Source organism: Cibotium barometz, chromosome 45, assembly GCF_041138505.1.
Source record: "Cibotium barometz isolate CiBa-2024 chromosome 45, ASM4113850v1, whole genome shotgun sequence".
Lineage (NCBI taxonomy): Eukaryota > Viridiplantae > Streptophyta > Polypodiopsida > Cyatheales > Cibotiaceae > Cibotium > Cibotium barometz.
In genome coordinates this window covers 21,252,543-21,273,931 of record NC_141090.1, presented here as the reverse complement: position 1 = coordinate 21,273,931, position 21,389 = coordinate 21,252,543, and the positions used below count along the sequence as shown (strand labels likewise).

At 47.2% G+C, this 21,389-nt stretch overlaps 2 protein-coding genes across 5 annotated transcripts in view; one reads left to right on the top strand and one right to left on the bottom strand.

Annotated features, from left to right (window-relative positions):
- LOC147612513 (uncharacterized) overlaps positions 1-21,389 on the top strand; it is a 73,507-nt gene that overhangs the window by 38,900 nt on the left and 13,218 nt on the right. For 2 of the 4 annotated variants that reach the window (XM_086783140.1, XM_086783139.1), the window contains 3 exons: positions 18,325-18,387; positions 18,505-18,555; positions 18,636-18,785. The exons of 1 other annotated variant lie outside the window; for it this stretch is intronic. In XM_086783140.1, coding sequence (XP_086639266.1) covers positions 18,325-18,387; positions 18,505-18,555; positions 18,636-18,785 — 264 coding nt within the window. Of the gene's footprint in view, positions 1-18,324; positions 18,388-18,504; positions 18,556-18,635; positions 18,786-21,389 lie in introns of those variants that run through there. One more of the 4 variants, XM_086783141.1, reaches the window with a different exon arrangement.
- LOC147612514 (uncharacterized) lies at positions 4,761-7,359 on the bottom strand. Its single transcript, XM_086782864.1, has 2 exons — positions 5,034-7,359; positions 4,761-4,876 (listed from the first exon to the last, which is right to left on the bottom strand). Exons 1-2 carry the CDS (start codon positions 7,357-7,359, stop codon positions 4,839-4,841), a joined length of 2,364 nt encoding a protein of 787 aa, XP_086638990.1. The 3' UTR covers positions 4,761-4,838.

Genomic DNA, 21,389 nt, shown 5'->3' with positions numbered 1-21,389 from the left:
GGTATGTGTGGTCTTCCACCACTCCAGACCCTCTACACCAGAGAATGGCGCGATGATCTTCTCTTTCCCCTTGAGCGTAGCCCCCGAGACAGAGTGGGATCCAGAGTCGGTGGCCGCTACCATACAGGATCAGGCAGTTGAGCTATCGCATCATCTGCAGGATCTCGGGATCATAAACGTTCTTACTCATCTATGGCCTTTGGCCAGGATGGAGCTTGGTGGATCAGCAAAGAGAGACCAGGGAGGGGAGATGGTGACCTGCAGCCTGGAGGTGCTGCTTTTTGTGTTCATGCATACACCTCTCGCAGTACCTCTCCCCTTCTTACAGATACCTCCATTGTGATCGATGGAGCACGGAGTATGCATACTCTCGCGCTCGAGCAAAGTGGCAGTACATGGAGGGTAGGATCCACGCCCACTTGGCGCGACTCCGCACCAGGACAAATTGTGACTATTTCCCGTCTAAGCCCGTGCCCAAGACTCTTCAAGTGGAGGGCGATTCCGGTAGTTCCGCCTCACACAAAGATTGATATGAGGATTGTCTCATGGAACATTCAGGGCTTAGGGGGGCCTCAGTGCTTTCAGATACGAGGTGTCCTTAGAGGAGAGCTGCATCGAGCTATGGTGAGGTAATCTATCGACATTCTTTTCCTTCAGGAGCACCATCTTATTGAGGGGCGTTGAAACGAGACCCAAGCAGGGGTCACCCCTTCCTGGACTCACTTCTCCAATTAGCACTTTAATATACACTCTTAAAAGACAATAGCACAAGACAAAATAGCAAAAGAAAGTAATTAACAACTCTGAGCATAGATAGATGACACCACACTGAGGCCGGAACGGCCGGCCCCCCCCCCAAGGAATGATATTATTACTTGGGAGAATTTGTTACAAGTACACGGGCCCAAGGCCAGATTTCCAATAAGCAATGCACAATGAAAAACAAAGTATCAAACCCAAATATGTTTGTTGATGCCGAGTCTGCAATCACCAAGGGCTGCCCCGTCCATAGCACCTTCCAAAGTCACACTCTGCGTGCAATCCACCCGTCCCTGGCACTACGGATCACGCCGTGCCAGTCCTAGCGATGGGGCACCCTCACGGAGTTGACTCGGTGAATGGAAGAGGAGTCCAGACATAGGAGAGCAGGAGAATTCCTCATTCTTCGCGATGAAAATCTTCTGGAGCCACCGTACAGCCAGTAGGAAGAGTGAAACAACCTGGGCCACTTGTAGGAAATGCGTATGACCTAAATCCACGCGAATAACCCCACTGGTTTGACCTGAATCACACGTGGGAGTGAAGAGGGCTCCTGCTAGCTGTTTTGAGCACACACATGAGAGAAAAAGAGTGCTGTCCAGACCTGAATCCACGTGTGGAAGTGAATAGAGAGAAAGCTGTACCATTCAGTCCATGGGAAAAGGGTTCCAAGGATGCTGTACGGCCAGAATCAACAGGTAATGATGGTATTGTACCTGCTGTACCTGCTGTACCTGCTGTACGACCAGAATCAGCAAGAAAATGAGGATAATATACCTACTGTACCTGCTGTGTGGTTCAGTCCTCAAACAATAGTTGGAATAGGAGCTGTACGACCTGTTTCATGAGAATTATGAGTGCTCCAGCTGCTGTACAGCCTGTTTTCTCTAAATCCCAGCAAGCAGTTGTGTTTTCTTCCTCCAAAATGCAAGGGAGAGGGCTGGAAGTGAGGCGCCTTCTTCCCATGCAAAGGATTGGGTGTGGTAGGTGGGGTAGGTGGCCAACCCCCACCCCACATGCTATAAAAGGGTGCCCAGGCCAAAAGAGGGTGCCCACACTTATAAAGTGTCCACCTACTTTTAATGAAGTATGAAACCTGTAAGTTATAAGGCTTATAACTTAAAACTCTTATTAAAATAAGGATTTCCCACCTATTCACACGCCACAAAACCTGTCAGAAGACAAGGCATTCCACGGCTCACGGGAGGGCGTCCCCGACCCCTGAGCTAGACACACATGTCAGGCATGCAAACGAAACCAGTTCACGCGAAAACATTTCAAAGGCAGGCAAACATGAGTGCACAATGCAACATTGTTAAAGGATAATCTCCGTTCATGTACTTGCACAATACTTGACATTTCCGGGCACAAGCAGGCCCACCGGAAAGTCAATTCCAGGTACACACACAGTGTACAATCCACCCGTCCCTGGCACTACGGATCACGCCGTGCCAGTCCTAGCGGTGGTAATCCAGAAGCATACACCGTGTGCAATCCACCCGTCCCTGGCACTACGAATCACGCCGTGCCAGTCCTAGCGATGGAGCACCACTACAGAGTATGCTCATCCAGAGCCCAAAGCTCACACAAGAAGATAAGAGGACCATTAGATAGCTCAATGGTGACATCTCCCCGTCTTCTAAACAGTTGTCCGCAACTGAAAAGCTTCCAAATAGTCATGGAGAAGCTGCGGATAATCTTTGAAGTAGTCCTCATCAACCCACTTAGCATCAATGGGGAGATAGTTCTTGAACTTCACCAAATAGCGTCTCAGAAGCTTGCCTGCAGATAGCTTACGCTCTTTATGGAACACAATCTGCTCCGGTTGCAAAATCTCTTCCAACTCATCCACTTCTGGTGGATCCTCAATGATAGGAAGACTTGGTTCCGGACCCACATACTTTCGTAAGAGGCTAACATGGAAAGCATTATGTATCTTCCAATGGGATGGCAATGCTAAACGAAAAGCAACTTCATTGATCTGCTCAATGACCTTGAAAGGCCCATAATACCTGGATGAGAGCTTGGGAAACATCCCCTCCTTACCAGATCTCTTACGGAGTCTAGCTTTTTCGAATTTCAGCAATACCCAATCATTTACCTTGACATCCAAATGCTTTCTATGCTTGTCTGCAGCCTTCTTATGCTTCTCTTGAGAACGGGCTATGGCTGTCTGAACATGTGCAAAAGCAACATCCAAGTCCCTGACAAAGTCATCAGCAGCAAAAATCTCATCCTTAGTACGTAGGATGGGAGGCAATACCACTTTGCCATAAACTATCTCAAAGGGAGCCTTCCTAGTAGAAGCATGGACCGTGTTATTGTATGCAAACTCCACAAGTGGCAAATACTTTTCCCACAAAGTCTTTTGATCAGCCACATAGCATTTGAGAAGGTCCAATACGGCTGAATTTGCTGCTTCACTTTGACTATCGGATTGAGGATGAAAAGCGGATGAAAAATTCAGCTTTGTGCCCATATTGTCAAAAAGTGCTCTCCAGAAGAGACTGGTAGTTCGAGGATCACGGTCACCCACAATAGATTTAGGCATACCATGATGCTTGAAGACCTGTGATAAGAAAACTTTTGCCATATGATCTGCCTTGATCGTTTTCTTGACCGGCAAGAAATGAGCTTGCTTACTAAACCGGTCAACGATAGTCCATATAGCATCATTACCTTGCTGAGTGCGAGGCAAATCCATGATGAAATCCATAGCTATACTCTCCCATGGCTGCGAGGGAATAGGCAATGGTAGAAGCAATCCAAGAGACTTCTGACGATCAAACTTGACCTTTTGGCAAGTGAGGCAAGCACGTACATAAGCCTCAATGTCCTTCCTCATCCCTGGCCAAAAGAAGTAGCGTTCAACCATATGAGTAGTAGGTAGAATACCTCTATGTCCTGCATATGGTGGAGCATGGCATTCTTCCAACACTTTTTGCCTCAAATCTGTGAGCACACAAAGGCAATTATCTTTAAGGAGATACCCATCTTTGATCACATATGATGCATGAGTATGACCAGCCACCAAATCAGCCCATAAATCTGAAAAATCAGCATCTATATGGTACTTATTTTGCATAGACGACAAGTCTCCATGAGAGGGAATTGAGATAGAAGCTACATACGGCCTTCGAGACAATGCATCGGCCACCACATTCTTCTTTCCCGGTGTATGCACAATCTGAAAATGAAACAATTTGCCATCCGCATATGCTTCTCTGAGAGCTTAGTTTGTGTGAGAAAATACCGTAAGCTTTGGTTGTCGGTCTTCACCATAAACTCTGCACCCAGAAGATAGTCCTTCCATATGGTCAATGCATGAATCACTGCCAATAGCTCCTTCTCATAGATCCCCAAAGAAAGCTCGGTATCACACAAACGGCGGCTCTCAAATGCCACGGGATGTCCTTCCTGGTTTAGGACAGCACCTAAACAATCTCCACATGCATCACATTCCACAAAGAATGGCTTGTGCAAGTCAGGAATGATCAACACGGGCCCAGATATGATTGCATCCTTTAGTGAATAGAAAGCTTTGCTTTCCAATGAAGTCCACTGAAAGGGGACTTTCTTCTTTGTCAACTGATGAAGAGGGGCAGCAATCAAAGCAAAATGCCATATGAACCGTCTATAGTATGAGCATAACCCAAGAAAACTACGAACCTCATGCACTGACTTGAGTTCAGGCCAATTCTTGATAGCCTCAATCTTGGCGGGATCCATTCGTATGCCATCTTGAGAAACAATATGCCCAAGATAATGAATTTCGGAGAGGAAGAACTCACTCTTCTTAGCATTGATGCGAAGTCTATGCTTTCGGAGTTCTTCAAAGACTATGGCCAAATGCTTTCTGTGCTCTTCTTCACTCTTGGAATAAACCAAGATGTCATCGAAGAAAACTCCAGTGAAAGATCGATGATGTCTAAAAATCCTGTCCATCATACGGTTAAAAGTGGCAGGAGCATTTGTAAGTCCGAAAGGCATAACAAGATACTCATACAAACCAAATGCTGTCCTGAAAGCGGTCTTATGCACATCCTCTGGTACTACCCGTACTTGATGATATCCACTCTTCAAATCAATCCGGCTGAAATATGCCGAGCCATCCAATCTATCCAAAATATCATCAATGCGAGGAATAGGAAACCTATTCTTGATGGTTAGCTTATTTAGAGTCCGATAATCCACACACATATGATAAGAGACATCCTTCTTCTGCACTAGAAGTACGGGAGAGCAATACGGTGAAGAGCTAGGGCCGATCAAACCTTTTTGCATGAGCTCATTGACTTGCTTCATGATCTCCTCCTGCTGTGATGCACTCACACGGTATGCCGGCCTATTTGGTGGAGAACTGCCAGGCACAAGGTCTATACGATGATCCTCCGGCCGTGGTGGTGGTAGCTCCCCTGGAAGTGAATCTGTAAAGCAATCTTCATATTGTTTCAAAAATTCCAGCCTATCACATGTGAGAGAATCAAGAGAATGATCAACATGGTCTACTCTATCACGAACAAAAATCATGTACGAGCAAAGACCCTTTCTCATGGCTTTATTTATTTGTATGTGGGATACAATAGGGATAGAATTCCCTTCCACACCGGCATCAATAACATGCTCTTTGCCCCTATGCATAAATGTGATCCGGTTGGTCTTGTAAGCCTTGCGAGGATCAAGACGGGAGTGCCAAGGCTTTCCAAGCAATACATCACACCCATTTAATGGTGCAATGAGGAAGTTCTCATGGTCCAAATATCCCTGAATATGCATGCGAAGCTTGCCAATAAGGGGTGTGACCTTGACTTTCTTGCCAACAAATGCACTTCCGGCCTCAATCTCCGGTCCCATATCACCCACAGTAATGCCCAATGCTGTAGCCATTTCCAATGATATGAAGTTGTCCGTGGCACAATCATCAAACATAAATAATGCGGGTTGATCTTTGAGCTGTCCCCATGCCTTGCATACCATCCTATCCAAAGCATCATGGGCTGTCCCCCCTTGTACATCGGGCACCATATGCACATTAACCTTGGTTTCCTTTGCATCCTCTTTGCCTGCTTTCTTTGGGCATTGCCGGACCATGTGATCTTTACTACCACAAGAAAAGCACTTACCGTCACGTATATATTGCACCCTTTGTTCCGGAGTAAGTCCATAGTTAGGCCTTTTGTTGGGACGCTTCTTCTCTGAGGTACTTTCAGCTTTTGGAGCTCCCTTAACTTCATTGGAGTCCCTTTTAGGTGGCTGTCCACCCTTATGCAGATTTGTGACAGCCTTGTCCTTCCCCTTTTGAGCATGTCCATCTCTATAGTTTTGCTTCAGCTTTTGCTCCAATTGCTCGGTGGCCAAAGCAGCTGAAATGAGCTGTTGTAGAGTGTGGTTTGGGTACAACTCCAAGCCCGATTGGTAAACCGGTTGGAGTCCCGATTCAAACTTTCTCTTGCGTTCCTCATCATTTACCTGCATAATAGGGGAAACTTCCAAGAGTGTTTTCCAAAACTTGGATACATAAGCATGAACTGACTCACCTTCATTCTGCTTAACCCAATCCCACTTCTTGCGGATGTTCTTCTTGGCATTAGGGGGTAAGAATTGGGCATAGAATCTAGTTTTGAATTCAGCCCAAGTGTCCACGGGAGTGCCTGAGAGCTTTTCTGCAAGCCACCAATGAGCGGCCGTGCCCTTCAAGAACATGCTGGCATGCCTCACCTTGGACTTTTCTGAAAAATCCTCTTCACTAAAAGCAATGTCAAACTGGGAAACAAATGACATAGCCTTGGAAGCATCAAACTCACCATGATATGTCTCGAACTTGACGGATTTGTCCCCGGCTTTGAATTCCTTTTGCTTATGAACATGATGCTCATAATCCCCATGCTTCCTCTTGATTCCACGTTCATGTGGATCAGCCCTGGCATCCATAGATGCTCCTGCATACATAGGTGGCATAGGTGGACGTGAACCATGTGCTGTACCTGCATGCATGTGTGTAGCCCTACCACTATCTCTTGCAGCATAAGCATAATCCGGAGAGGATGTGGAGATGGGAGCATGAAGAAATGGCTCTTCACGGGAGAGTTCAACAGGTAAAGTAGTAGTACGGGGATGTTGGTGCGCTCTAAGCCCATGAGAAACCTGCAAAGATGAAGAATGAGGCTTGTAACGATCATCTCTAGAAGTAATGTTACCTTCATAGGCATGGCTATGCCTCCCATGTAAGGTAGAATCACGTCGGGATGTAATGGAAGGCTCCTCTTTGTGGACAGCAGATTTCAGCTTTGGAGAGGCTATCCCAGGCATGTCCACCAATGGAGATCTCTTTATAACAAGCTCCCCATCCTGGCCCTGCAATACATCACCCTTGTCCACTAAGAATGAAAGAGCTAGCTCACGAGGTTTCAGCCCTGATCCACGAGCCAAAGCTTCAAAGTCTTGAAAGACGGTTGCCTCCTTTTTCTTTGCATCTAGCGCTTGTTGAATGTGTGGGTCCTCACATAGGCTGGCCAGTTCCATCTCCCTGGCATGGAGAAGCTCTCGCATACGCTGAATTTCAGCATTCATGGCACTTGGCTCTTGCTCTTGCTCCTGCATTTTCTCCTTGCCACGGGACGGCTGTCCCAACCACACATGATCACGGGCATAAGGCATCCGTCCACTTGCTTGTGTTCCACTAGAGTGCCCCTTTGAATTTGGCACTTCCTTGCTACTTGCTTGGCTAGCCATAATAAGAGTAAAGTCACTAATGGAGAGTGGTCAGGAAGCCTTTGGATCGTCTCCCAATGTAGAAAAAGGAAGATCCGTGCTCTAATACCACTGAAACGAGACCCAAGCAAGGGTCACCCCTTCCTGGACTCACTTCTCCAATTAGCACTTTAATATACACTCTTAAAAGACAATAGCACAAGACAAAATAGCAAAAGAAAGTAATTAACAACTCTGAGCATAGATAGATGACACCACACTGAGGCCGGAACGGCCGGCCCCCCCCCCAAGGAATGATATTATTACTTGGGAGAATTTGTTACAAGTACACGGGCCCAAGGCCAGATTTCCAATAAGCAATGCACAATGAAAAACAAAGTATCAAACCCAAATATGTTTGTTGATGCCGAGTCTGCAATCACCAAGGGCTGCCCCGTCCATAGCACCTTCCAAAGTCACACTTTGCGTGCAATCCACCCGTCCCTGGCACTACGGATCACGCCGTGCCAGTCCTAGCGATGGGGCACCCTCACGGAGTTGACTCGGTGAATGGAAGAGGAGTCCAGACATAGGAGAGCAGGAGAATTCCTCATTCTTCGCGATGAAAATCTTCTGGAGCCACCGTACAGCCAGTAGGAAGAGTGTAACAACCTGGGCCACTTGTAGGAAATGCGTATGACCTAAATCCACGCGAATAACCCCACTGGTTTGACCTGAATCACACGTGGGAGTGAAGAGGGCTCCTGCTAGCTGTTTTGAGCACACACATGAGAGAAAAAGAGTGCTGTCCAGACCTGAATCCACGTGTGGAAGTGAATAGAGAGAAAGCTGTACCATTCAGTCCATGGGAAAAGGGTTCCAAGGATGCTGTACGGCCAGAATCAACAGGTAATGATGGTATTGTACCTGCTGTACCTGCTGTACCTGCTGTACGACCAGAATCAGCAAGAAAATGAGGATAATATACCTACTGTACCTGCTGTGTGGTTCAGTCCTCAAACAATAGTTGGAATAGGAGCTGTACGACCTGTTTCATGAGAATTATGAGTGCTCCAGCTGCTGTACAGCCTGTTTTCTCTAAATCCCAGCAAGCAGTTGTGTTTTCTTCCTCCAAAATGCAAGGGAGAGGGCTGGAAGTGAGGCGCCTTCTTCCCATGCAAAGGATTGGGTGTGGTAGGTGGGGTAGGTGGCCAACCCCCACCCCACATGCTATAAAAGGGTGCCCAGGCCAAAAGAGGGTGCCCACACTTATAAAGTGTCCACCTACTTTTAATGAAGTATGAAACCTGTAAGTTATAAGGCTTATAACTTAAAACTCTTATTAAAATAAGGATTTCCCACCTGTTCACACGCCACAAAACCTGTCAGAAGACAAGGCATTCCACGGCTCACGGGAGGGCGTCCCCGACCCCTGAGCTAGACACACATGTCAGGCATGCAAACGAAACCAGTTCACGCGAAAACATTTCAAAGGCAGGCAAACATGAGTGCACAATGCAACATTGTTAAAGGATAATCTCCGTTCATGTACTTGCACAATACTTGACATTTCCGGGCACAAGCAGGCCCACCGGAAAGTCAATTCCAAGTACACACACAGTGTACAATCCACCCGTCCCTGGCACTACGGATCACGCCGTGCCAGTCCTAGCGGTGGTAATCCATAAGCATACACCGTGTGCAATCCACCCGTCCCTGGCACTATGAATCACGCCGTGCCAGTCCTAGCGATGGAGCACCACTACAGAGTATGCTCATCCAGAGCCCAAAGCTCACACAAGAAGATAAGAGGACCATTAGATAGCTCAATGGTGACAGGCGTACCTGCCGTTGCGGCGGGAAGATTCTACCAGGCAGGAGTCATACTTTTTGGTCTCTGTTCTTCAGCCCTTGAGGGACACAGGGAGGAGTGTGTCTCTCTGTCAGTGAGCAGCTTCTGCCATTCAGGAGTCAAGTTCCAGAACGTGCTAAATGGGTTACCATTCTGATTGGAGAGGATAGCATTGGCTTCCTCAACATTTATGACCCGAATGCGATTGCAGATAGAGCTATCTTTTGGAGCACTGTCCGACAGGCCCTTCCCCAGGCTGATTTTTGGTGCATGGGCGGTGACTTCAACATGATAGAGACATCAGAGGACAGACTTGGAGGAGGCACGACCGTTGTCTCAGGGGTGGACTACTCTGCGTGGGAGGAGATGATACTGATTCTTAGGGGACAGGACCCTTGGCATCGGCAACAGCAGCACACTGGTAGTCTCAGGGCCTATCACAGCACTTCCTTTCAGATTTCTGGAAGAGGCTTTGGGACAGCTTTCGGCCGAGGAAGATCATTCCCTTCCTCTGGTTGACAGCACACAGGAGTCTGGCAGTCGGAGGGCGGCCACCCCTAGGAGTCTCAGCGGCATTGCCTTTGGGATTGCCCGAAGGCTCAGTAGATTTGGCAGTGGATTCTCTGCATCTTTACTATGGACAGGGCATCGACCCGGATTATCACTTAGGGTACTGTCACTTGGGCCACCGAGGCTAGAGTGGTCAGGACTTACGAGGAGGATGGGGGAGGCCATGCCCTTCCGGTCTCCCACCATCGTATTGCAGTAGTACCAGTCATAGCCCCACTTGCAGGTGTTTGGCGTCCAAGCTCATGCTAGCGTTGGGAGATTTGCAGTAGCATAGCAGCATGGCACATCTGGCGTGCTAGATGTAGCGAGGCCATCGAGGGTACCCACACTCCGCCGGCTGAGACCATCTGGAGCATATGGCTGGACATCATTCACACCCTCCGCGGTCAGTGGGGGAAGCTGCAAGGAGGTTATGACCGCATGCGGAAGCGGCGGGAAGCCTTCTTGAGACTTTGGAGGCCTAGCTCTTTCCTCACAGATAGAGGCAGTGACCCCATTTGGCACTACAGACCACCTGTGTTGTTGTTTCCTCCCCCTCCCCCTATATGAGATAGCCTTCTCCTCATAGAGTGGCTAGCTGGAGGAGAAGCATCTCTCCCCCTTATGGTCACTTGTTTCCTGCCCTTATATCTGCAAGGGCATTTGACACAGTACCACGAGAGAGGCTCTTTCAGCGCCTGCTATCTCTTGGCATACCAGCAGATATGACATGGGGCATCTATGCATTATATGAGCAGGTTTTTGGGCGAGTTGGGTTATACATTGATGAGGTGGCTGACTTCATTACACGGGGAGGCGGAGATGGAGTTGATCTAGCAGGTACCTCAGTACATATTATGCTTTATGCTGATGATATTGTATGTGTGTCTGAGTCTCCAGGAGGTCTACAACAGCATCTACATGCACTCGATGATTTTTGCACACAGAGGGGTCTTACTGTGAACCTTGGGAAAACCAAGGTTATGGTCTTTCATACATCGAGACAGGGCAGGAGTCAGCTGACATTCACTCTCGCAGGACGCCAGGTGGAGGTGGTGACATCGTACGTGTACCTAGGGGTTACCTTCTCTGCAGCAGCCACGCGCTTCACCATGGGTTCAGTAGCCAGAGCTAGCTTGACACGGGATATGCAGCATTGGCTATGCTAGAGAGACAGTGCCACCAGGCGCATTTTCAGGAGCCCCGGACGAAGGGGTGGCTATTTGACACATTAGTCACACCGGCACTGATGTATGGAGCAGCGGTATGGGCGCTAGGCCTTGCTACCCATTGGTGGACACAGATAGAGAGACCTGATGGCACACATGATACGCAGCAAACCGTCAGTACCTCATGACATTATCCGAGCAGAGTTTGCTGCGCCTCCTATGATGGTAGAGGCCGTATTCCAGACTATATGCCTGCTAGACAGATTCAAAGAGATGCCACAGGACAGATTGTCATACAGAGCTTTTGAGGCATCTAGACAACAGCTGGTTGAGGCAGGAGATAGAGGATCATGGTATGCACAAGTCACACATTGGTTCTCACAGCATGGCCTAGACATGGATCATCTACCACCATAATAGTATGACAGGGATGCACCACATATCCGTCTCTCTCATAGTGAGAGGAACAGAGTATTGAGACAGGACCTATGGCAGCTCTATACACGAGAGACATGGATATCGCCTACACAGCCTCTTCCACCGAAGATGCTATACTACAGAGATCACTTCATGAGTATCATTGATGATGGATTTATAGAGAGGCCTAGATACATGGAGGGCTTTTTACCACACGGCTCCCGAGTAGCTATTGGTCAGCTTAGAGTCTCATCACATCGATTGGAGATCGAGACTGGCAGAGCAGCACGGATCCCCCGAGAGGAGAGGGTATGCAGATTGTGCAGAGAGGAGGTGGAGAGTGAGGAGCATTATGTATGCAGATGCAGAGCATATACAGCCATCAGAGAGAGATATCCCATTTTATTTAGAGAGCCACATTCCCTACGCCAGATCTTTGAGGCAGCAAACCAGCGCATACTGGGGAGATTCATTCTAACATACAGCGTCACAGAGAGACATCATTACAGGCTCAGACAGCTCCAGAGGGGGAACGACAGACACAGATTACTACATTCTTTCAGAGATCCACCCCACTCCCAGCCCCTACACAGCAGGGAATTACTCTCCAGAGAGCAGAGACACTGAGAGCCCGCAGGAGATAGAGGACACTTGGCTTTCGGACACCACGCCTATACCAGAGAGAGATGACAGAGATCAGAGCTCAGTTTCACAGAGAGGGTGCGGAGTGACTGGCTCGCTTCAGAGCAGACCCAGGCATGTTCTTCAGGGAGCTGTGGACACCCCCTTCATTGATGTATACCATTTTATACCCCCAGTATGGTACAGGATGGAGCTAGCTAGGTTGCATATCATGATTGTATACTCCATGCATATAGCTTTGCATTCTCCTAGTAGTAGAGCTCCATCCCCTCCCCCACTCATTGTACTTATTGCACACCCAGATTCAGCTTTTTAGTTCAGTACTTTTTCATTTTGTTGGGATGACAGAGGATACCCCACACAGGTACACTAATTTGTCTCATAGGCCGAGTTCGGTCTTTTGGAAGACGTTAATAAAATCGTTCTTTCTTTCTTTCTTTCTTCTCTCTCCCACTCACACACAAACACGCACCCACACACTCTCTCTCTGCCCCTATATTTCTAACTTCTGCTATGTGCAAGGCGAGCTTGCACTGGTGGAGCACGGCAGGGGCGGCATGGCCTCAACAAGGCAAGAGGTGGAGGAGGGGATCAGGGGCAGCGTGGCCTCAGCAGGGCAGGAGGGCGGAGCTACAGACCCGTGGGGTAGAGGGTGGAGGGTGGAGGGCGGAATCGGGGGGAAGAGAGAGAGTGAGAGGGGTAGAAGGGCCGACGACGGATTTGGGGGGGCTTGCAAACTTGAGGGAAGAGAGAGAGAGAGAGAGAGAGAGAGAGAGAGAGAGAGAGAGAGGGGGACGATGGCCTCAATCAGGCCGGGGGGAGAGAGAGAGAGAGAGAGGGGGTGGGCGGCCTGTTGGGGTGGAGTTGCGCTTGCAGACCGGGGGGAAGAGAGAGAGTGAGACGGGCGGGAGGGCGGACCCAAGGTGCTTGCAGACTGGGGGGAACAGAGAGGGAGGGCAGCCTGAGCTAGGCCAGGGAGAGAGAGAGAGAGAGGCTACACGCTGTAGTCTTATGGTTTTTTTTTTCTTCTCTCTCTCTCTCTCTCTCTCTCACGCTGTAGTCTTATGGTTTTTTTTTCTTCTCTCTCTCTCTCTTCTCTCTCTCTCTCTCTCTCTCTCTCACACACACACACACACACACACTCACACACACACACACACACACATACACATACATGCACGCTCATACACACACATAGGCATACACATATACACACATGTGCATACACGTGTGTACACACACACACACGTGCACACACATGCACGTACACGACACCCAGCATGTATACACACACATACATGCACACATACATATAACATACACACATACACACACGCATATACATATATATGTATGTATAAGTATATGTGTCTATGTATCTAAAACATAATACTCTATCATGCCTGGAGGGAGATTGAGGAGTTGTAGTATGGAGGAGATCATCCCAGATACTAGGCTTAGTCCAGTGAGGATTGTTGGTCGTTTGGGGAAGCATTGGTTCATTGACCCTTCTCCTCAGATAGTGACTCATGGCTCTTGTTGTTTGTGGTTATATGGTGGCAGTCCTATCAGATATCTTCATTGGGATCCAGGAGAGTGGGAGTGGATTGATACCTTCAATCCTTTGAAAAGCCTTCCTTTTTTCAGTTTCACGGTTTGGAATGCTAGGCTTCTCCTCACTCGACAGATGCATAGGATCCCTACTCTCAGGCCTCATTGGGAGAGCTATGATATTTCTCCAGTGATACAACGCAAATATCGGCATAAACTTTGGCACTCATACAGAAGGAGCCAAATCTCTCATTTCTTTTAGTTATTCTTACATGGTGGTCTCCCCACCAATCAATGGAGATCGGTTTTCGGTGTAGCACCTTCCTGCCCTAGGTGTGCGGCAAATTCTGAGACTGTACAACATTGTTTATGGGGATGCAACACTGCACAGCAGATTTGGGGTTCTGTAACCCAACTTATGGACAAATTGAGTGGTCGAGCCATGCATGTGACTTGGGGGGCAGTTGCTTGGCTGTCCCAGTCCGGTCCGTAGCTCTTTTATGAGGGAAGTGGTACAGATTCTGCTATTTTCATTCATAGAGGTATTGCCCAGCATGGTTTATTGAAGGATGTCCCTCACTCTGATTATACACTCCCTAGACAGAGGATTGACACCAGTTGGAAGATTGTTGCTAGTATTACAGCATGGCAGATCTGGAGAGCTAGATGCACGGAGGCTATTGAGGGTGTCCAAATTTTTGGGTCTCAGTGCATTAGTACTATATGGGGTGATATCATCCGAACTCTTATGGCTACTTGGGCTCGTATTCAGGGGTCCTCTCGTTCTGTGCAGGCAAAGCACGTTATATTTATGCGGGAGTGGGACCATGGAATTTTCTTTTCCTCTAGTCCCACAGGTCTTTCATGGCATCACGATGCTCCTCAGTGGTTGAAATCACCTTACATATTGGGGGGAGAGAGAGAGAGAGAGAGAGAGAGAGAGAGAGAGAGATTCTATGTGTTGGAGAGTGTGAGGAGAGAGAGGGAGTGTGTGCATGCGTGCATGCACGCACCTGTGTGTGTGTGTGTGTGTGATTCAACATTTGAGAGAGAGTGTGTGTCCGTGAGAGAGGGGGAGAGGATCATGTGCATGTGTGTATGTGTGTGTGTGTGTGTGTGTGTGTGTGTGAGAGAGAGAGAGAGAGAGAGAGAGAGATGGGAGCATGCCTAGAGGGGGGGGGGAGAGAGAGAGAAAGAAAGAAAGAAAGAAAACTATATTAACGTCCTTTAGAGGCCACATCTGACCTATAGGACTAATCAGATACATCCATGTGATTACATTCCACTTCGGGGGCAACAAAATGAAAATAGAGATAAAACTAAAAATAGTTCAAATTCCCTACATGACCGTAGGAGAATCCTAGATAACATGAAGGATTTCCCTAGCAGCTACTCTTCATTACTACCATGTTTGTACTCTACCTCTACGGTAGACTACCCATTTTCCTTGTTGCCTTGCTTCGTATACTTTATTGAGTTCTTGTTTCCTGTTTTTTAGTTGTGTGGCTATGAGTTCATCCGCCATCCACACCTTCGGTAGAAGGGCATATACGACCAACGGTGGGACTTGAACTCGGGGGGGGGGGGGGGGGGGGGGTGGGGAGGGGGGAGGGGGAAGAAAGGAAATGAAATGAAATGATATATTAACGTCCTCAAAAGGCCAAAATGACCTATGAGACCAAAAAGGTTACAACAATTGGTGGATCTGATACAATGTCTGTGTAAGAAAAGCTAAAACAACTAAACAACTAACTGAAACTGAAACAACAACTATAAGGAAAAGTAAGGTACTAGGAGCTCCTAATGGATAACATCTGGGAAGGAAAACTCCAGCAACAAAGGTAAGCATCATATACATCACTATCCAAAGATGTCTCTCATCGGTTCGATGGCGGATATCCTCAATGTCCTCCATGGTGAGTACTCTGACTGGACGTCTCCCATGCCGTGCTAGTATGGTCCTGATCCTCTGTTGTAGTCTCCGTCAGTGTTGGGATGGGCCTCTCATCTTGGGGCGCCTAGACCGCCCCAGCTCTATAGCCCGATCAATCAGTGTACCTCTGGTGCGGCTATACTCTGGGGCTAGGTGCAATGCCTGCTGGCCTGACTGCTCAATCTCTGGTCGAAAGAAGTCTGTAACGGCCTCGTATCTCATAATATACTGGATAGTGACATATGTAATGTAACTCTGTTTCTGGCTCCATTTGGCACAGCTGACAAATCCTGGCCTCAGCTGGTACTCCTCTGAATCTGCCAGTCTCAATCTCTAGCTGGTGTGAGGATGTGCGCATCTGACCAATAGCACACCGTACCCCATGAGAAAGATGAGTATCCATGTAGCTGGGTCTAATCACAAACCCATCCTCCGTGAGCTGGAGAAGATGATCTCTATAGAAAGCCATCTTCGTACCAAGCTCGTGTGTCGGCTGTATCCATGTCCTCCTAGTGTCCAGCTGAATCAAGTCCTACCTGATAAGTCTGGTAATCTCTGCCCGTGTGAGAGAGAGGGAGGGTGCATCCAGGGAGTACTGAAATGGAGGTAGCCTGTCCATACTAAAGCCATGCAGTTGGAACCAAGCTGTCATCTGTGCATACCAACATGATCCGTCTCCCTGTGATGCCAACTGTCGTGAAGACTCCAGGGCTAAACGAGCATATCTGTCTCTAGGGAGAGCCCAAGTGCTATGTATAAAGGAGACTGATCGAGTGAGTGCCTCTACTCCACCATCTCTGCACGGATAATATCATGTGGTACGGAGGCCTTGGCCCTAATCATCCGGGAAATCATAGAAACCAAGGGCCTCTCCATTCATCTCCATCCATCAGTGCTACCAACTCGGCTGTGGTGATCCACTGAGGTATTAACGTCTCTAAGAGGCCATAGTGGCCTATGAGACCAAAACTAAGAGTACATCTGAAGTTGGTGTCTCATCAAAGAGAACAACTAAATGAGACTAAAAAGTACAATAAACTGATTGTCCTACAGTTATAAGAACAAAACTGTAAGACTCTGAGACGATACTGAGTAGAAAATACTGAAAAATGTATATCATGTAGATCCATGTATGCTGATCAGTTGAAGTGTTGCCCTCTCCTTAGATCAAGTATCTCCGCCATGGGGCTGTCTAGAATGGAGAGGTCGTAGAAGCAAGGTAGGCGCCTCCGATGCCAAGCAATAATGGCTCTGATCTAGCGATGGTGAGGATGCCGTGGTCGGGATCCTGGTGGGCATGGCCGACGAGCACAACATAAGATAACTGCTCTATCAGTGGTGACTCCCTGGGAGCGTGGTCGGTGCCCCGATGTCCCGATGGAGGAGGTATCAGGAGGTGTGTGGGCTCGGTTGCTGGTGCTGGTGCCGAAGAAATTTGTCAGGGTCCTCTGTCTAGGTACACATGGCTCGGCCTCCTGTCTGCCAAGAGGGTCTCTCTGTGTCTCCTGAGCTCAAGTAGAAACAATCCCAGGCATCTCTGATCCTCAAACTCCATGACCCTGCGTAACGGCCCAAAACCCTCTCGGAAGAGGCAGTGATATCTCCCTCGGATCTCATAATAGACTGTACATCGGCAAATGTAGTGTTCCTCTGTCTCTACCTCCTGGTAGCATAGCTGACAAAGCGGTCATCCAAGATCTGATGCACATATCGCCCTGTCTCAATCCGCAGCTGGTGTGATGAGGTCCGGATCTGTCCAATGGCACAACGTATCCCATGTGATAGGTGTACATTCATGTACGCCGGGCAGGTGATAAAATCATCCGGTGAGAGGTGTAGAAAATGGCTCTTGGAGTGAGAGAGAGTGAAAGAGAGAGAGAGATGGCTATAGAGAGGGAACCGGTTCTTTTTTGGAACCTTGGTCGCCGTAGCAACGCGCGGATCCAATACTAGTATGACATATGCACCAACACAACCCACTGTACAATTCTCTTACATTTTGTGGGCACCCAAAGAAGCATAAAAACATCAGTCTTTGTCATACAACATCCACGTTGTGCAAATATTTTACTTTTTGATGCAAAAATGGCTTCTCCAAGAAAAAGACAACTTCCACGATTAGAGCAATTAAGTGCTTGTGATAGAGCCTTCTAGTGGGTGCTGCAGGCAGGAGGAAAAGGATAAAAATAAAGATTCTATGTCGGACATATAGATTCCTTCTGAATTACTTGTTGAATTTGCAACAATGTGGTTGATATTGATTAATTAATTTATTAAATATTATGTGCCTGCAGTTAAAACACCTTTATCTGCCAATGTGCCAATTCCCTGTTATCAAATGGATTGTGTGATTGATTTGTGTCTTCTGTCATTTGTTCAACACTAGACGGTTTGTTGAGGCCCCATCAAGCTTTCACATGCAGCACTCGAGCTTTCACTTTTAATTTACAGTATACTATGTGAGGATTTAAAGGATGTCCTATGCTCGTCCCATCCTTCTCCCAGCACAATACTCACAAACATTGTATCATCACTGGTCTCATGGGCTGTTATGCACCCACCAACCCCCATCCCCCCCCCCCCCAAAAAAAAATAAAAATAAATAAATAAATAAATAAAATAAAAACTGCAGATATCCTTAACAATAAATCAATATAGGAACCATGTTTGAAAAAATATGTATTATCAATGATATATATGAGAGAGAATTTGAATAAGGCACTACCAAAACTATGCTTCTCCACTTTTGTTTCCCTTCTCAGAGAGACAAGCTAGAGAAGATGAAAGCTTTTGGACGCATAGCTCGAGGTATCAATGTTTCACAGGTGGTTTTAAATTCCTAACTGATTTCCCCCCCCCCCCCCCAAAAAAAAAAAAAAAAAGTTGGATTTACTAAGTCTTATTCTTCAGTAATTGAATCGAGCAAAATTTTTTATTTACAGACTACAGAAAGAAAAAAGCCGAGGGAGAAGCGCCAATCATGTAGAGCAAAAGTAGGTTGCACCCTTTACACACACATTGCTTTTTTCTTGTGGGCAACGTTCAATCCTAAATTTTTTTGATATTTTATAAGGCTATGGAATTTGCATCAAAGCTCCCAAAACCAAAGCAAAAAGTCTTCGAAAAGGAGAATTCTAAAGATCACACACAACATTCAGCTCATCCCATGACAGAACTTGAAAAGATGGAAGCTAAGCATCAAAAGGATAGGCAGCAAGTTGAGGTGCATGAATCTCCCTCTCCCTCGCATTTGTTTATGAAAATGCACCCAGAGTTACATTGTAGAATATCATATCAATCATTGAGGAGAGGGAGAGAGAGGGGCGAAAAGAATGAAGTAAACATAGTACATTTATAGGAAAGAAATAAAGATAGTACACCATCGAGCCAAGGCTAGGGCTCTTGCACAATCCAATAGACCCATGTCTAGCTCCATCGTCCCATACCACCACCGAAGCTTGTCTGAAGGCCTTCGACACACCAACCTATGTACTCACCATGTGCACGGCATGAGCATGTGTTCTCTTGGTCCAAGCCAAACCTTCAGTGGTGCATCTACACAACTGTGTCTCATAATAACGGAGGCTCTCACTTATATATAGAGATAACTACATCATAAATAGATAACTTGCTATAAAGAGCCATTAATCTTGTTTTATCAATCCAGGAACCCTAGCCAAATATCTGCCTGCTAATCCCTAACCTTTGGGACCGCTAAACCAGGTTCGTGATCCATAGATTAGTGTCTAGGTACATGGACTTTGAAAAAGCATATGGCTGAGTTCCTGGAAGTCACGATGGCACGTATAGGGTTTTCCTAGGACTAAGTTAGAGGGGCTTCGTGTCTGTATAGGGAGGCCCATAGCACATTTTGGTCTGCAGGGGATGTTGTGAGTGCTTTCAGATTTCCCACTTCTCTAGCTCCCTTATGCCACCTCATAGTAGCGGAGGTTATGAGCAAGTTCATTCGGGCTACTCCAGGAGTCTCGGGCCTCAGGTTGCCTCTACATGCAAAGGAAGAGTTATTGGACTCGAAGTTACGAGATGATACCATGATCTTTTTGAAGGCCTCACATGCATGTCTTTGTGCTTTCCAAACAGCCTTGGAGATGTTTTGTTTGGCAGCACAAGCCACCATTAATTGAGAGGATGCATTGCCAGATACCTTGGTTGCCAGGTTGGACCTTTGATGGTTAACCAAGTGTTGTTGGCCCCACTACTTGGTTTATCACTTCTTGTTGGGTTTTTCATCGGCGATGCATTGGCCAGCTAGGTTGGCCCAAGGACCACAACCACATTGATCTCATTCTTGGTGCAGAGCCCCCCATCTCGTGCCCCATACAAGATGAGTCATCCCGAGATGACAGAGCTCAAGCTATACATCTGTAGGAACTTTCCAAACTTCATTCAGTTTGTTTGAGTTCCTTGTGATGCTATTTGGGTTAATGAATGCCCCGGATCTTCCAGCCTTTCCTTGGGATATTAATCATTGTCTTCTTGGATGATATCTTGCTCTTCTTGGATGATATCTTGCTCATCTTTAGCAAGACTAAAGATGAGCATGGGAAGCATGTGGAGACATCCCTGCATGGTTGATTTTGATGCCCATAATTTGCGGCTTCACCCTTGAAAGAAGTTTTTCATGATCATTTTGGGACATGTCATCTCCAAGGATGGAATCTCGATGGATCCGAAGAAGATTGATGCCATTGTTTTGTGGCCCATACCAAAAAATGTACATGAGCTTCGTGGATTTCTTGGCCTTAAGAGTCTTTTATCGGTGTTTTGTGGAGCAGTATGCCAGAGAGACCAATTCTCTGACATATGCTACAAAGGAGGATCACGTATTTTGTTGGACTCTGATTGAGCAGGCTATTTTGAGAAGCTCAAAGTAATTGTGTCATCTGCTCCTGTTCTTCGGTTACCGAATCTGGATGAGCCCTTCACGGTTTTCTGTGACGCTAGTGGAAGCAGCCTTGGAGAAGTGTTGTAGCAGCATGGGCACCCGGTTGCCTATGAGAGCTGAGAGCTCCGTGGTGCTGAGTTGTGGTATTCCACTTATGACCAAGAGCTTCTTGCAGTGGTGCACGCGCTTCGAAAGTGGTGCCACTATTTGATTGGCTCGAAGCTCCGGATCCATACGGATCACCAGTCTCTCAAATATTTGTTGACACAGTCACATCAAGACTTGTCTCCCTGCCAATTACGATGGTGACATTTTCTCTCTCAGTTTACCTTTCAGATTGACTATTTTCCTGGTAAGGAGAATGTGGTAGCCGACGCGTTGAGTCGAAGGCCACATCTGGTGCACACCGTGGAGAGTTTCCATAGTGATTATTTCATGCCGATGAAGGTGATGCATGTTGAGTACTCGTGTTTCAAGGAACCTTGGAGCGAATGTGTATATAGCATTGCTTCAAAATACACCATTCGGGATAGGTGGTCGTACTACAAGGATCAACTTTGTGTTGTCAAGGGCGGTGATTTCCACCAAGTGCTTCTACATGAGGCACATGATGTTCCCATTTCAGGGCACCATGGCGAGGGCCCGACGTTGGAGAAGTTATCCCGTCTTTTCTTTTGACCTTGCATGAAGCAAGGTGCTCATTAGTATGTACGGTTCTGCGAGGTTTGTCCAAAGCAAAAGCCAGACTCCAAGAAGTTGCAAGTAAGCTTCACCCATTGCGACTTCTAGAGTTGCCACGGTAGGACATTTCTATGCACTTTGTGGTTGGATTGCTAAAGAGACGGAGGTTCCAGAATGATTGTATTCTTATAGCTGTTGATTGGTTGAGTAAGCAGATCCACCTTATTTCTTGCAAGTTAG